The sequence below is a fragment of the Bos javanicus genome, chromosome 25 (genome assembly GCF_032452875.1).
Source record: "Bos javanicus breed banteng chromosome 25, ARS-OSU_banteng_1.0, whole genome shotgun sequence".
Classification (NCBI taxonomy): domain Eukaryota; kingdom Metazoa; phylum Chordata; class Mammalia; order Artiodactyla; family Bovidae; genus Bos; species Bos javanicus.
In genome coordinates, this window is record NC_083892.1 from 1,760,364 (window position 1) to 1,775,895 (window position 15,532).

General features: G+C 62.2%; 2 protein-coding genes across 6 annotated transcripts; both read left to right on the forward strand.

Moving 5' to 3' along the window:
- Nucleotides 1-1,529: 1,529 nt before the first annotated feature.
- E4F1 (E4F transcription factor 1) lies at nt 1,530-11,611 on the forward strand. 5 transcript variants are annotated; one of them, XM_061400846.1, is made up of 15 exons: nt 1,530-2,420; nt 4,683-4,831; nt 5,781-5,889; nt 7,985-8,056; nt 8,181-8,374; nt 8,470-8,590; nt 8,701-8,853; nt 8,944-9,110; nt 9,428-9,637; nt 9,880-9,988; nt 10,105-10,322; nt 10,452-10,650; nt 10,723-10,865; nt 10,935-10,997; nt 11,075-11,611. In XM_061400846.1, the coding sequence occupies exons 1-15, from the start codon at nt 2,264-2,266 to the stop codon at nt 11,429-11,431; spliced, it is 2,421 nt and encodes an 806-aa protein (XP_061256830.1). In that variant the 5' UTR covers nt 1,530-2,263; the 3' UTR covers nt 11,432-11,611. The 5 variants fall into 5 exon arrangements, with proteins under 5 accessions (XP_061256830.1, XP_061256831.1, XP_061256832.1 ...); XM_061400847.1 differs by having other exon boundaries at nt 9,883-9,988; XM_061400848.1 differs by having other exon boundaries at nt 5,784-5,889.
- Nucleotides 11,612-11,709: 98 nt separating this feature from the next.
- DNASE1L2 (deoxyribonuclease 1 like 2) lies at nt 11,710-15,450 on the forward strand. Its single transcript, XM_061400868.1, has 7 exons — nt 11,710-12,901; nt 12,994-13,082; nt 13,177-13,260; nt 13,340-13,440; nt 13,513-13,625; nt 13,738-13,989; nt 14,328-15,450. Exons 1-7 carry the CDS (start codon nt 12,683-12,685, stop codon nt 14,379-14,381), a joined length of 912 nt encoding a protein of 303 aa, XP_061256852.1. The 5' UTR covers nt 11,710-12,682; the 3' UTR covers nt 14,382-15,450.
- The last annotated feature ends 82 nt before the right edge of the window (nt 15,451-15,532 follow it).

Consider the following 15,532-nt stretch of genomic DNA (forward strand, 5'->3'; position numbering starts at 1 on the left):
TGCCCCCATTCCATTCCTCTGGGGGTCTCCCTCTACCTCTCTGCTGCTGGCTCTCCCATCACTCCCCAGAACATCCTCGAGAGGTATCCTGGTCCTTTCTTCCCAGGTGCTTCCCAGATGCCTCCTGCAGCAGAAGCACCCACCTGCTCCTCCTCCTGTTTGTCCCTCTCAGAGACTGTCTTTCTTCCTTGCCCAGCAGTCAGAAGGATCCTTCTGAAACACTGTCACTCCCTCTGCTTAAACCCCTGCAATGGTGAGCAAGCCCCTTGCAGACAGCAGCCCCACTGTTACCCTGGCCTGACCTCTCGGGATCTAACCTGTGTCTCACACATCCCAGCTCCTGCCAGGTGCAGAAGGGTCCTGGGTTCCTGAGCTGGGCAGCCTCAGAATGGAGATGTCTCTGCTGGTGCCCTTCCTGGGACAGAGCTGCCCACTCTCTGCCCAGGCCCTTGTGTCCCTGCTTGGCTTTCCCCAGAGACTGGCATTCCTGGAGGGAGTGGGGCCTGACTCACCTGAGTCTCCAGCACTGAGCTGAGCCACAGAGAGTAACTAAGCTGAGACAGCACACCCTCTGGGTTTCTAGCCCACAACTCTGGACAGACCTCTGGCCAGCAGTTAGACCTCTGGCCAGCACTTGGGCAAGTGTTCCGTCAGTTCTGTGCCTTAGTTTCTTCATCTTCAAAATGGGGATGATTGGTATCTTCAATGAGAAAATCCTGTCAAACACTTAGCTTCAAAAAACTACTTAAATACTACCTTAAAAAGTTTTAAAAACTTGTATGCTCATGTTCATAGCACCACCATTTACAATCATAGAAAAGGTGGAAACAACCCAAATAGGCAAAATGAAAATTGGTCTATTCATATAATGGAATATTATTCACCCATCAAAAGAAACGAAGTACTGCTGCATGCTACAACCTGAATGAACCTCAAAAACATCATGCTAAGTAAAGGACACAGGATGCAAAAGATTCAGTTCAGTTCAGTTCAGTCGCTCAGTCGTGTCCGACTCTTTGCGACCCCATGAATCGCAGCACGCCAGGCTTCCCTGTCCATCACCAACTCCCGGAGTTCACTCAAACTCACGTCCATCAAGTTGGTGATGCCATCCAGCCATCTCATCCTCTGTCATCCCCTTTTTCTCCTGCTCCCAATCCCTCCCAGCATCAGAGTCTTTTCCAATGAGTCAACCCTTCGCATGAGGTGGCCAAAGTACTGGAGTTTCAGCTTTAGCATCATTCCTTCCAAGGAACACCCAGGCCTGATCTCCTTTAGAATGGACTGGTTGGATCTCCTTGCAGACCAAGGGACTCTCAAGAGTCTTCTCCAACACCATAGTTCAAAAGTATCAATTCTTCGGCGCTCAGCTTTCTTCACAGTCCAACTCTCACATCCATACATGACCACTGGAAAAACCATAGCCTTGACTAGACTACCATATGTAAAATTCCGATTATACGAAATGTCCAGAAAATGCAAATCCACAGAGAAAGAGGTTTGCTAGGGGCTGAGGGAGGGGACAATGGGGGAGGGGGGTGACTGCCAGTGGGTACAGATTTTATTTTGAAATAAAGACAACGTTCTGGAACTACATGTTGGTGATAGTTGCATAGCGTTGTGAAGGCACTGTCACGCACGGTAAATTTTATGTGTATTTATCACAACTTGAAAACTATGCAAAAGAATGAAAGAGTTAGTGAAGCGATCCCCGATTCGGGTTTTGTCCTTGGACTGAGTCAACCAGTAAGGGAGGCTCTGCCATCCGAGGGGGTCAGAGGCGGGCAGCGAGCACCACTCTACCGGTCCGATCTGGGGCAGTGTCCCGGCAGCGGCCCTCTAGAGCTCGAACCCCGGCAGCGGAACGCGCTCAGGGCCAAGCAGGAGGCGCCCCCAAGAGACCTGGCGGTCTCCTCAGGCTCGAGCGCCTAAACGCCGCTCGCGCACCGCAGCCCCAGCATGTCAATTCTCAGGCGTGGCCCCGCCCCTCCCGTCTTTTGGATCCGCCCCTCCGCCTGTCAGTCCTCTGCACCGTAATCACACCTCTCCCGGCAGTTCCGCCGGATGTTCTGTCTCAGCGCTTGGTCCCGCCTCTGCGCCTCCAGGCCACACCCTCGCACGGCGCCCCTCCGCCTGCCCGTCAAACCCGCCCTGGCCCCGCCCCGTCGTCCTCCTCTCGTCTTCTAGCTCTCTCGCCTTGGCGCGGCCCGTTGTTATGACGACACGGTCGTAAATCCGCCATCTTCCTGCGGCGCGTTGCGACATGGAGGGCGCGATGGCAGTGCGGGTGACGGCCGCGCATACGGCAGAAGCCCGGGCCGAAGCCGGGCGGGAAGCGGGCGAGGGCGGGGTCGCGGCGGCGGCGGCGGCCTTGGCCCCTGGTGGCTTTCTCGGCCTCCCGGCGCCCTTCAGCGAGGAAGGTAACTGGGCCGCACGGGGCCGGGCGCGGCCGGGGTGGGGGCGGCTCAGCCTGGCTGGTGGAGGCCCTGACGGCCTGAGCTGCGGGCGCGACACACCCTCCCGGGCCAGCTTCCTTGCAGACCTCGTGGGTCTCCGCGGGACGCCTCAGAGATTTCCACGAGCCCTCTGGTTTCCTCAGGCCCTGGAGGGGCCTCACCCTGCGGTGCGCCGATCACCACCGCCGTGGGCTCCGGCGCCCACCGTGGATACTCACTGGTGTCCGAGTCACACGGGCTGTCAGTGGAGACTTTGGCAATAGGCTCCACCGCCTGCCGGCCCCGCTGTCTCCGCGTCTAGACAGGGCCCGGCCCTCCTCTGCGTCCCCTCCCACCTCACCTGACAGGCCACCAGGGCCCTGGCCGGGGTGTGGCTGAGGCTCCGGGAGGGCGGGGCCTCCAGTCTCTCCCGCACCCACAGGGAGGTGGCAGAGCCCAGTGCTGCAAAGGTGCAGGCCGCCCAGCCCCAGACCTGCCACGTTCTAGCTGTTTGATCCTGCGCAGGTGACCACATACCTCTCTGAGCCTCCATTTCCGCTTACAGAATGGAGACACCGGTGTTGACGATAATGTATGGAGCACTCATCCTGCCTCAGCCTTTTTCATTCTCAAGCCAGCCCTAGAGGCCATTATTGTTATTCCCATTTCGTGGATGAGGAAAATTGAGGTTTAAAGATGTGAAAGTGACCAGGTCACCCAGTTATTTAATACCACGTATTATTTGGATGCCAGGATTGTGTGACCCCTCAACACACTCCCTTAACTTCTGGGGCTCTGTCTTCTGGTAGGATGGTCGTGAGACTCAAAGGAGAGCATGCATGTGCATCTCTGAGAGCAGTTCTGGGGACCCATGAGGGCTACATTCACAGGGGCGCTGAGCCAGAATTCTGATCTCTGCCCTCTGAGCCTGTCCCAGGAGACTCTAGACTGGGCCAGGCAGGCAGGGGTTGGCTGGTGATACTGGGATGGTGGTCTTTGTTCCCACGGGGTTTGTATTCTCGGTACATCTTTCCTTGCTCCTTCTTATTCCAGCTTGCGTAGGGGCAGTACCAACCACCGTGGGGTCTCTTTGGAGGTTGCTGTGCCCTGCTGGGCTTGCCCAGGGCTTCCTCTCAGGGTTACAGGGCTGGGAGTGTTCCCCTCTGCGGTGGGGATTCCTTTAATGTCAACACGCTGGTGCCGAGTCAGACTCGGTGAGTGGGCTGGGAGGATTCGGAGGGTGGAGGCACCTGAGTGCTTGGCCGGTGACTGTGGGCCATCTGGGGGTTACCGCCCTTGCCAGGCGGCCTTCTGTGGGCGAGTCTCGGCTGTGGTTTGGCCCTTTGTTCATTAATCCAGCAGGCATCAGCTGGGCTCCTTAGGTGCTCCAGCCTGGGTTTGACCTTGAAGTGGGATTGCACATGAGGTGGTGGGAATGGACAGACTCTTACAAAAGCAGAAGGAACATCTCCCATCCCGGGTGCAAACAGCTGGGTATCTGGGGTAGACCTTCAAGTTTAGGTTCTGGCCCTAACACTCACCAGCAGAGTAGCCTTGATCTCAGGTTGTTTTTCCGGAGTGGGCATAGTCATTTCCATTTCTTCAGGGTGCTGGTCGGATTGGGTGATATCCCCAGGGAGGTGCCTGGCACACTGTAGGGAACTCAGGAAGCCAGAAGTCCTCCTGCAGGGACTGGCTGGTCAGCCTCGATGGTGAGGGGCTCAGGGGCAATGGCCCCTGGCCCTGGAATGTGGAGCCCCTCTGGGAAGTACCCCCCAGGCGTCTTCATCAGGGTAGGGAGGTGTTGCCCTCTTGGAACCAGTGAAGCGTCAGGTCAGAGTGAGAAAAGAGCGGGCATGGGTCAGGGCGCCTCACCTCTCCAGTGTTTGCCGGGTGCTGGCCTGTCAGCTGGAGCTGCACACAAACCAAGTCGGCACATTTTACAGATGACGAAACAGACCCAGACACGGCTGCTGAGGTGCCCGAGGGCACATGTGAACCCCGGATCCTCCCCCGTTCCCAAACCAGCATGGCTGAATCCCCCTGCTTCCCAGCTGCTCCCTGGGCCTCTCTGCCCTCCTCTCTGAAGTAGGGGCTTTGGATCCTGTGCCCAAGTGGATGGTCAGGGCTGCCTCCTCCCATATGTGGCTCTCTCTGGGGCAGGCCCCTGGTTCTAATGCCACCCCTGAGTGGGTGTGCCTAGGACCGGAGCCCCCCCCAGTCCCCCTGACTGTGGGCTCCTTGCAGATGAGGACGACGTGCACAGATGCGGCCGCTGCCAGGCAGAGTTCACTGCCCTGGAGGACTTCGTTCAGCACAAGCTCCAGAAGGCCTGCCAGCGGGCGCCTCAGGAGGCCCTGCCCGCCACCCCGGCGGCTGCGCTGCTGGGTCGGGAGGTGAGCACCACCCCCCCCCGCCCCCCACCATCGCACACAGGTGTGCATACACATTCCCACCCCTCATCTGAGAGCAGGAGGAGGAGGTGGTGGCGTGGCAGGACACACCTATGCAGCTGGGTCCCTGTGACAAGGGGAGGGCAGAGGGTGGCATCTGGTCCTGGGTGGGGGGTGCTCTGGGCTCCCCTGGTCGGGCCGGGATGCTGGCCTGCTCAGCAGCCTCTGTGTGGAGCCTGCACTTTGGGGCCTGGGGTCTCTCCTTCCTTGAGGCCCATCCTGACTCAGGGACGTCACGATGGCTTTTGTCCTTCTGTCTGCCCTCCTGGCCTATACATGTGGTTTCTGGGGATCCCACAAATGAAGCGTGGCTCTGTTGTAAAAACGGCCACCTTTGTTGCACGCCGTGTGTACCGGAGCTGTGCACACAGTCTTACGAGGCCCATGGCACCCTCGTGGGCTGGGTACTCTTGACATCCTAAGCCTACAGGAGTGGGCGAGGATGCTCCGAGAGAAGTCGGTGCCTCCAGTCACCCCAGGGGGGCCCGAGGATGGGGCCCAGAGTTGTTTTGCTCTGCCCTGTGGTCTTTCCTGCCCCTCCCAGGGGTGTCGTCTTCTTTGGGAGGGTCCCCAGCCCCTTTCCCCTGGGGGCCCTTTCTCCTGACCCCCTGGCTGGGCTGGTGGGTGGAGGTCCTCCCTTCCTCTCTGTAGAGGCTCTGCTGGAGCTTCTGGTCACTTCATCCCTCCCCGGGCTGCTCAGGGCTTCGTGTGGGGCCCTCGTTGGCCAGAGGCATTGGAGTGATGGGGCTGACCCCTGAGCCCGGGGTGAGGGGTTCAGGCTGGGAGCAGACTGGGAGCAGTGCTCTGCAGGGGAGATGTGAGCCCCCGGGTGAACCCACACCTGATCCCTAGAGCCCTGAAGATGGGTCTCCTCCATCCCCCCGCCCCATAGCAGGTGGCACCAGGAGCAGCCAGCTCAGAGGAGCCCATCACTGTGGCCCACATCGTGGTGGAGGCGGCTGCGCTTGCAGGAGACATTAACCACTCGCCTGACATAGTTGGTAAGCCGGTCTGGCCCCACTGTGGCTGTCCACGCGCAGCTTTCTCAGCACTGACCCAATAGTCGTCCGTGGGCAGGGCTGGGACCTCTGCTGCCCATGCCCGTCTGCTGTCCCGGGAGCGGGGCCTGGCTGAGGAGGAGCTGGGGCCCTGTGCGCGCCTTCCCAGGGCAGGGCCTGCCGGAGGAGCGAGCATTGGGCACCAGGCCCCGCCCTGCCCGAAAAGGGGAGCCAGAGCCTGGCAGCCCTGGGGGACTGCTGGGCCTTGGGGCAGCTTCGCTTTGTGCACAGACCACGAGCTGGCTGCTCTCCCCTGCTGTGTCCCCAGACTCTCTGCCCTGGTCCTTCCAGAATCTTCCCCACTTTTCTGCCAGCCCCCACCCCGGCCCCAGTGCCTGCTCCCCACCCACCGTCAGCTCTGGAGGGTCAGGCTGGGGTGCGTGTGGGCGCCCCAGCTCAGCCCCAACCTGCTGCCTGACCCTGGCTGTCACCTCCCTAGCGCTTTCTCCCTCCAGCAATTCCCACCCTGATTCCCACACGGCTTTGGCTTTTAAGAGCGTGCAATGCCAAGTAAGGCTCTTTGATGGCTTTTTTAAAGCCGAAGTATCTCATTGATGTGCAGGAGGGGAGGGGGCATTGGGAGGTCTGGATAGGGTCACATGCTCCTTTACAGGGGACAGGGAGCGTGCTGCTGGGCCATTCAAAGGGCAGCCTGAGGGGCCCAGTGGCTGGGTGTGAGCGTGGCAGCAGAGAGGCTGGGTTGGCCTGATGCCACTGGAGGTGGGGAAGGGAATGGGCAGGGGCTGTGGCAGTACGCGCGTCGATAGCTGGACAGGAAGGTTTGGGTGACAGGGAGAACTTGGCCTTGGGAAGCCCTGGGGACCAGCTGGGGCAGGAAGAGGGGTGGAGGTGGCCTGGGGGACGGGGACCTCGGAGCAGGCAGCCTCCTTCTCCCCGGGGAGGCCGTGGGACCTGTGCCTGTCTCCATGCCGCGTTTCCCCCAACATTCCTGTGGATGAGGACAGTTGCCTGCCACTCCTCCAGGACAGGAGTGTGGACATGTGGGGCAGGGCTGGGCTCTAGCCCTGATGTGGCATTTGGTTTCTGGGTGGGAGGGTATCATGTGGGGAAACGCGTGCCCTAGATTCAGGTAGCACCTCCAGGCTGGCACCCTGGAGGCCCTGCCTGCCACCCAGCCTCCAGCTGGCCCACCCTATGCTCCAGGGGCTCCTCTCTGGGCACCCCCTGCCTCTCTTGCCCCCGGGAGTTTCCCTTCTGCAGACGTCCTGGGTGGCCCAGATGTCCCCCTGGCTCAGTGATCTGGAGCCCAGGCCAGAGTCCTGAGCCATCAGCTGCTGGCATCATCCCAGGATGGTTCCCAGCCCTCGCGGGGCTGGCGGGTTCACGGGGACCACACAGCTTCCAGATACCCACTCCAGGCCCCCTGCCTCTTCCCTGGGACCAAACTTGCTTTTCATCTCTGGCTCCAGGGCAACCACGATCCCCTTTCTCCAGCCCTTCCGTCTGCTGTGTGACACTCAGACTCAGGTCTGAGCCCGGCTTCTGGGGTGGAGGGAGGCTGTCAGCCCCGCAGGAGTGCCAGATGCCCTAATTGTTTCTGAGTCACGGAGCTTCCGTTCTGTTTTGGAAGAATGGCTTGTCAAAACACGACGCCGGCCTGAGTGAGATGGTTTTTAAGAAGTGGCTTCATAGCCGTTTTCCACACGTCATCTTCCTGAGCAGAAATGGTGAAGTGTGTTTACAGCTTAGTTTTGCACATTGTCACATTTCTTCAACACCCACGGAGCTGCAAAAGCCCAGCTTCCTCGCCCTGACTGTCCCAGGCGTGTCCAGAGCGATCGCTCTCCAGGCGGGTCCCTGGCCTGCCTGCCTTGAAACCCATGCTGGTGGGCAGTCTCAGGGGTGTTTCCTCTTCATGTTAGCAGGAGCCAGGGAGGCAGGCTGGCCTGTCCACTGCCTCTGCACTGGCGCTCGGCCACCCTTGGGGACAGCAGGGAACCTGTGCATGTCTTGTCCTGCGTGCCTCTTGGCTGGGGGCAGGGCATCTGTGTTCACATCCTGGTTAACTGTGTTCCAGAGGCCTGGAGTTCCTCTGGGCTACCCCGTGGATTCAGAGCATCCCTTCCCGCCATCCCTTCTGGCCGAGCAGGTGACGCGTGCTGGGCTGGGGTCAGTCGAGATGATCCCCCTGACCCCAGCAGGGTCCTCAGGCTCCATCTGAGGGCGGCAGGGCCGGTGGATCCCGGGGCTCAGGCCACTCTCCCTCTCCTCAGGAGGCGGACACATCAAAGAGGTCATCGTGGCTTCAGAGGCAGAGCCGGGGGACAGCGAGATGGCCGAGGGCCCAGGCAGCTCCAGTGAGCGGGGGCCCAGGCTCGCTGCAGAGGGCGAGCAGGCCCAGGTCAAACTGCTGGTGAACAAGGACGGCCGCTACGTGTGCATGCTCTGCCACAAGACCTTCAAGACGGTGAGGCCCCGGGGCCGTGGGCGCTGGTGGGGAGCCGGGCCTCCGGCTCGTCCCTCGCTGGGTGGTGCCTGAGCCTCGCCGCCCCTCCTGCACAGGGCAGCATCCTCAAGGCCCACATGGTCACGCACAGCAGCCGCAAGGACCACGAGTGCAAACTGTGTGGGGCCTCTTTCCGGACCAAAGGCTCACTCATCCGGCACCACCGGAGGCACACAGGTGAGCCGGCCTCAGCTCGCTGCCGCTGGCCCCGGGGGCTCGGCTCCTGGGCTTTGTCGCCCCTGACTCCTGGAGGTGTGAGGCCGGGGCTGACACCGCTCTCTCCGCAGACGAGCGCCCCTATAAGTGTGCCAAGTGCGGGAAGAGCTTCCGGGAGTCGGGGGCACTGACCCGGCACCTGAAGTCTCTCACCCCGTGTACAGAGAAAATCCGCTTCAGCATGAGCAAAGACGTGGTCGTCGGCAAAGAGGACGTGCCTGCAGGTCAGCCAGGGGGCTCCGCGGCTAGCCCTGGTTGCTCGGTACCACCCTGCTCCATGTGTCCTCACGGGCTCTCTTGGTTCTGCCTTAAAGGGTCCGGTGCCTCCACTGTGGGGCCTGTCACCCCGTCGTCGGCAGGTGAGCCCATGGAGACATCGCCGGTGATTCACCTGGTGACAGATGCCAAGGGCACCGTCATCCATGAAGTCCACGTCCAGATGCAAGAGCTTCCCCTGGGCATGAAGGCCCTCGCCCCGGAGGTGGGGGCAGGTCAGGGGTGGCCCTTGTCTGCTCAGTCTGGGCCCTGTTCTAGGCACCGGCTCCGCTGGGAATGGGACTGACCTGGGCCTGCCTTCCTGGCACTCAGTCTGGTTGCAGGGGAAGGGAGATGAGAGACCAAGGTCGTGGCAGGGAGGGGTGAGGGGGAGTGGGCTGGGGGCCAGGGCAGGTGCGGGGAGCCTTCCCAAGTGAAGGCGCCAGGTGTGCACGGGGCTCTGGGGTGGCCCGCCGTGGAGCTGGCAGGCGGTGCCGAGTGCTGGACCGCCTGGCCAGCCCCCTCCTTCTGCCTCCCCTGCAGCCCACCAGCCCCCAGGAGCTTCCCTGCTCCAGCGAGGGTGGCCGTGAGAACCTTCTGCACCAAGCCATGCAGAACTCCGGCATTGTCCTCGAGCGGGCCCCCGGGGAGGAGGGGGCCCTGGGGCCAGCCACCCCCACCGCGTCCAGTCCCCAGTCGCCAGGAGACGCTGCCCCGGAACTGCCGCTGCTGGAGGTGGAGCAGGCGGAGACGGTAGGTCCCTGCCCCACCGTGGGCTCCTTCTAGGGGGGCTGGACCTGGGGTGCCAAGTCACACGCTAGCCCGGCTGCTGCTGGGTCCCTGGCCGTCCCTGGCAGTGGGAAGCTCCTCACCGTGTGCAGCGACTCGTCCCCTGAACTGCCTACCGCCTCCCAGGGTGGGGGTGCCTCAGTGTGGCCCCGGCCCTACTGATGGGGTACAGCTATGGGTGCTGGAGGGGTGCTGTGGTCCCCCAGCAGGTGGCCGGCGAGGCCTCGTCTGTGCCCAGGACCCACCCATGCCCTCAGTGCAGTGAGACCTTCCCAACGGCGGCCACCCTGGAGGCCCACAAAAGAGGCCATGCAGGTGGGTGGCGGGGTGACTGTCCTGGACAGCTGCGGGCGGCAGGCAGGCCGGGTGGCCAGTGGCTAGGGTGGGGCCCTCGGGTGGTGGTCCCAGCCTGACGTGGAGCATGGCCGCAGGGCCGAGGCCCTTCACGTGCCCGCAGTGTGGCAAGGCCTTCCCCAAGGCCTACCTGCTCAAGAAGCACCAGGAGGTGCATGTGCACGAGCGCCGCTTCCGCTGCGGCGACTGCGGGAAGCTCTACAAGACCATCGCCCACGTCCGCGGCCACCGGCGCGTCCACTCGGACGAGCGGCCCTACCCCTGTCCTGAGTGCGGCAAGTGCTACAAGACCAAGGTGGGCCCTGGACCCCTCCCGTGGCTGCCTGCTCCCTGAGCCCGCTCTGTCCCCGGTTCCCTGCCCCCTCGCCCTGGCCTGGGCCTGAGCCGAGGACAGGCCGGCCCTGATGGGGGCCGGTCTCTGCAGAACGCCCAGCAGGTGCACTTCCGGACGCACCTAGAGGAGAAGCCGCATGTGTGCCCGTTCTGCAGCCGCGGCTTCCGGGAGAAGGGCTCGCTGGTGCGGCACGTGCGGCACCACACGGGCGAGAAGCCCTTCAAGTGCTACAAGTGTGGCCGCGGCTTCGCCGAGCACGGCACACTCAACCGGCACCTGCGGACCAAAGGTAGGGTGGGGAGCTGGCAGGCAGGGTGCAGGGGGTGCCCACAACCAGCACTGACTGAGCTCCCCGCCACAGGGGGCTGCCTGTTGGAGGTGGAGGAGCTGCTGGTGTCTGAAGAGAGCCCCACTGCGGCCGCTGCCGTCCTGACCGAGGACCCACACACCGTGTTGGTCGAGTTCTCGTCCGTGGTAGCCGACACGCAGGAGTACATCATAGAGGTGGGCAGGGGCCTGCCGGGCTGGGATGAGGCCTGGGGTGGGCAGGGCTGACCTCTGACCCCCATCCAGGCCACTGCAGATGATGCAGAGACCAGCGAAGCCACGGAGATCATCGAGGGCACCCAGACGGAGGTGAGGGACTGGGGGACGGGCAGAGGGGCGGCCTGGCATGCTCATTGGACTCGGGCTGAGCTGTGGGCCGCCCACAGGTGGACAGTCACATCATGAAGGTGGTGCAGCAGATAGTGCACCAGGCCAGCGCTGGGCACCAGATCATCGTGCAGAACGTGACCATGGACCAGGAGGCGAGGCTGGGCCCAGAGGCGGCTGCAGCCGACACCATCACCATCGCCACCCCTGAGAGCCTGACGGAGCAGGTGGCCATGACGCTGGCCTCGGCCATCAGCGAGGGCACTGTGCTTACGGCCCGCTCGGGCACCGGTGGCGCTGAGCAGGCCACTGTGACCATGGTTTCGTCGGAGGACATTGAGATCCTGGAGCATGCTGGCGAGCTAGTTATCGCGTCCCCGGAGGGCCAGCTTGAGGTGCAGACGGTCATCGTCTAAGCACAGGCACCTGCAGGGGCTGGCGGGCCGGTCTGGGGCAGGAGCTGAGGACCTTGGGTTCCCTGCCTGTACTTGCCTGGCTGAGTACAGGCAAGAGGGGCTTAGAACTCAGACTTTGAGAGGCGATGCAGGAGTGTAAATAGAGTTTTTGGTTGCTTTACAATAAAATGTGAAAATCCACCGCTTGTGATGTTGTGGCATTAGCAGCCTCAGGGGCTGCTGTCTGGCAGTTCCCCCCTGGGGAAGTCCCCGCCTGCCCAGGCCACCCTTGAGGCTCTGGTGACTGGCCAGTCCACCCAGGGCTCCCATGGGGCTGGCAGCACCTTGGCGATGTGTAGGTGTCATTGGCATGTGGACAGGCAGCCTCTGCCTCTACCCTGCTCAGCTGGAGCTGTGACCCCGCTTCCTGTGGCCCGTCGAAGTGGGTGGGTGGGGATGCTGCTTGCCAGCTTCCGACCCTGGTGCTGGGGAATGAGGCCGGGAGAGCCAGGAGTCTCGGCTTTGTCCCTGAAGTGATGATGTGGAGAAGCAGCAGAAGATGCTGGGCTGTAAACAGGGCTGGTCTTTCCTGATTGGGTGCCCTTAGATTCCCTGCGGGGATGCAGCTTGAGGGAGATTCTGAGTGACCTAGTTTCTCCGGGGTGGGGACAAGAACAAGCCCTGGACTGTGGGCATGGCTGGCCCTCTTTTCCAGTCCTGATGCAGCTCTTGGACTGGCAGAGCCATCTAAACCCCTGTTCTGATAGGTGTGGGGGCCCCAGATCAGTCTCAGGGTGGTCGTCCTGCCTCCCTGTCCCACCTCCCCCTGTGTGTGGGGGGCGGTCCTCTGTAGGATGAGAGGTGAGAACCGGGAGTACAGCCACCAGCTTCATGGAGGGGGCGGGATGCAGTGCAGTCTGGCCCCTCCCTGGGCCAGGGCTACAAATACCCCTGGAGCCAGGGCACCAGCGCTGCTGTTGTACCAGCCCTTGCAGTCTGTCTCATGCCACAGACACACCCCCAGCCTGGACCTCAGACCTCTACTGGGACACAGATCCTGAGCCTATCCACACCCCTCAGGTGAGTGCAATGTGGGAGTGCTGAGCGGGGGCTGGATGGGAATGGACTCTCAATATTTGGGCCTCAGTTTCCCCATGGAAGAGGAGAGTGGAGAAGGCTGTGAGCCCAGCAGCACCCTGGGGAGACCTGGGAAGCAGCAGGGGGCGGACGGTGGGCAGCAGAACCTGCCTGGCCCGGCTCCCTAGGGCCAAGATGAAGAGTGGGCTGGTGTGTCCCACTCCAGGTCCGCGCTCACACCCGGCCCTGTCTGTCCCTCTAAGACCGCCCATGGGCGGGCCCCTGACCTTACTGGCCATGCTGTGGGCGCTGGGGGCTTCCAGAGCCCAGGCGCTGCGCATCGGAGCTTTCAACATCCAGAGCTTCGGAGACAGCAAAGTGTCGGACCCAGGCTGCGGCGGCGTCATTGCGCAAGTGAGGCTGGGGGCCCGGGGCGGGGTCGCGGCTGGGCTCCTCGGGCTGATCTGCGGCTCGCCTGACCCTGCACCTGCTGGCTCCTCCCCCAGATCCTGGCTGGTTATGATGTCATGCTCGTGCAGGAGGTGCGAGATCCCGACCTGAGCGCCGTGTCCGTGCTCATGGAGCAGATCAACAGGTGCGGCGGGCAGGGCCCAGCGTGGGAAGTCCCGGCCCGGACCCCAGGTCTCGGAGCGATGCCTTGACCCCAGGCCCGGCCCGTATCTCCGCAGCGTGTCCAGGCACGAGTACAACTTCGTGAGCAGTGAGCCCCTGGGTCGGGACCAGTATAAGGAAATGTACCTGTTCGTCTACAGGTGAGGGGAGGGGCCATGGGGCGCACGGAGCAGGGATCCTGCTCACGTCGCCCACCCGTCCTTTACCCCCTGCCCCCAGGAAGGACACGGTGTCGGTCGTGGACACGTATCAGTACCCGGACCCTGAGGACGCCTTCAGCCGGGAGCCGTTTGTGGTCAAGGTCTCAGCACCCGGCTCCGGTGAGGCCCCGCCCCCGCCGCCGGCCCCGCCCCGCCCCGCCGCCGGCTCCTGACACCCAGTCTCTCCTGCAGCCGCCACGGAGTTGGTGTTGATTCCGCTGCACGCGGCGCCGCACCACGCTGTGGCCGAGATCGATGCGCTCTACGACGTGTACCTGGACGTGATCGACAAGTGGGGCACCGACGTAAGCGCCCCGCGTCCGCAAGGCCCCGCCCCGCCCCCACGACCCCACCCGGGAGGGAGTCGTGCTCCTGGGTTGGCCACAGAGCCTCAGACCTGCCCGCCGTGCCCCGCAGGACATCCTGTTTCTGGGCGACTTCAACGCCGACTGCAAATACGTGCGGGAGCAGGACTGGCCGGCCATCCGCCTGCGCAGCAGCGAGGTCTTCAAGTGGCTCATTCCGGACAGCGCCGACACAACGGTGGGCAACTCGGACTGCGCCTACGACCGCATCGTGGTCTGTGGCTCCCGCCTGCGCAAGAGCCTGAAGCATCAGTCAGCCACCGTGCATGACTTCCAGGAGGAATTCGGCCTGGACCAGACTCAGGCAAGTGCTGGACCGGGATCCCAACCTCAGGGCACCAGGCACTTGCCTTGCACTAGCGTTTCTAGAAAAGGCCCTTAGAGGTTCAGGTCTGGCCGAATGGAACAAACCTGTGGTGGCAGTGTAGGAAGCTCTTTCGTCCCTGGAGTGGGGTCCTGAGACTGTGCTCCCAGCCCACCCACAGGCCACAGCTGGCGTAGATGCCAACACCTCCCCCCAGATGCAGCAGTTTGTTTGGACACCCAGTGGGCCCCTTCCTGGGTGGGGGGCAGTTTTCCAGGGTGGTGCTTGTGGGACTGGCTGCTCAGCAGGGTCTCAGGCTTGGCCCCTTCTCCCTCCAGGCCCTGGCCATCAGTGACCATTTTCCTGTGGAGGTGACCCTCAAGTCCCACTGACAGCCCTGGGGCCTGGCTGGGGCAGACTGCCTGCAGACTCTGGCCACAAGGAGCAAGCCCCACAGACTCCTCCAGCATGGCCAGCCAACCCCCAGCGAGGCTGCAGGGCAGGGGCAGCTGGGCCTGGACAAGTGATGGGACCACTCGGAGCCCATTTCCCCATCTATGAAATGGGCTGCCACCACCTACCTCATAAGGTTATGAGAAACATCTTCCAGCATGCTGGGCATGCAGCTGAGCTCGATAAACAGCTCACACTCAGCCAGGGCTCCACACACGTGTGGGCTCTGACTCCTCCAGGTCCCTTCTTAGGGCTCAGCCCTTCTGGGACACAGACCTTGGTCCTGCCACCCAGTGGATCCCTCCTCCCAGCCCACCTAGGGGACAAGGACAGCCTGGCCTGCCCACACATTTTTCTGCTGGGAACCGACCACTTCCAGACCTGGCTGGCTCCGGAAGACAGTGCCTGTGCCCACTGCCGGAAACTTCTTGCTCTTTGTGTAAACTAAGTGCTTCCAAGCACCTGAACTGAGTGCACATGGGTAAGTGCTCTCACACACACGTCGTGTGGATGTGCAAGGTCAACCTCCCAATCCTCAGTGATCCTCCTCCAGCCTCGGTTCCCAGGTCTGCAGGCCTCTAGCAGCACTTGTGGGTACGAGGGTCCTGTCCCACCCAGCACTGCAGCTGGCGGGGGGAGCTCAGGAAGGCTGTCCCCCTGCCCCCAGCTGGTTGGCGGCCCTGGGACTTGGGGAGACCCCCCTCACTGGTGAGCAGGCAGGCTGGGTTAGGGTCCCGCCCATAGAACCCCAACAACTCACTGTGGTACAGCCCCTTCAAAAGTGCCTTCCTGGTAGCTTCCTCCTCAGGAGCCTTGCACGGGGCAGAGGCTTGCCAGGGAAGCCTGCACTTGGGGTAAGCCCATCCCAAGGGTGGGGGACAAGCAGAACTGGGGTACACAGTGTAATTGACAGGGACCTGATGAGGTTGCTGGTTTTTGAAGCATCTCACCTTTGGCAAGATTTAATTGGCCTGAATTATACTGGAGAGTAAAACCTTTGTTTCCAAAGAGTTTGGACAACCTTTTCTTGCTAGATCTTTCTGAAATAACATTTAGGACACTTGCAATGTAAAGTGCCTCCCTCCTTTCT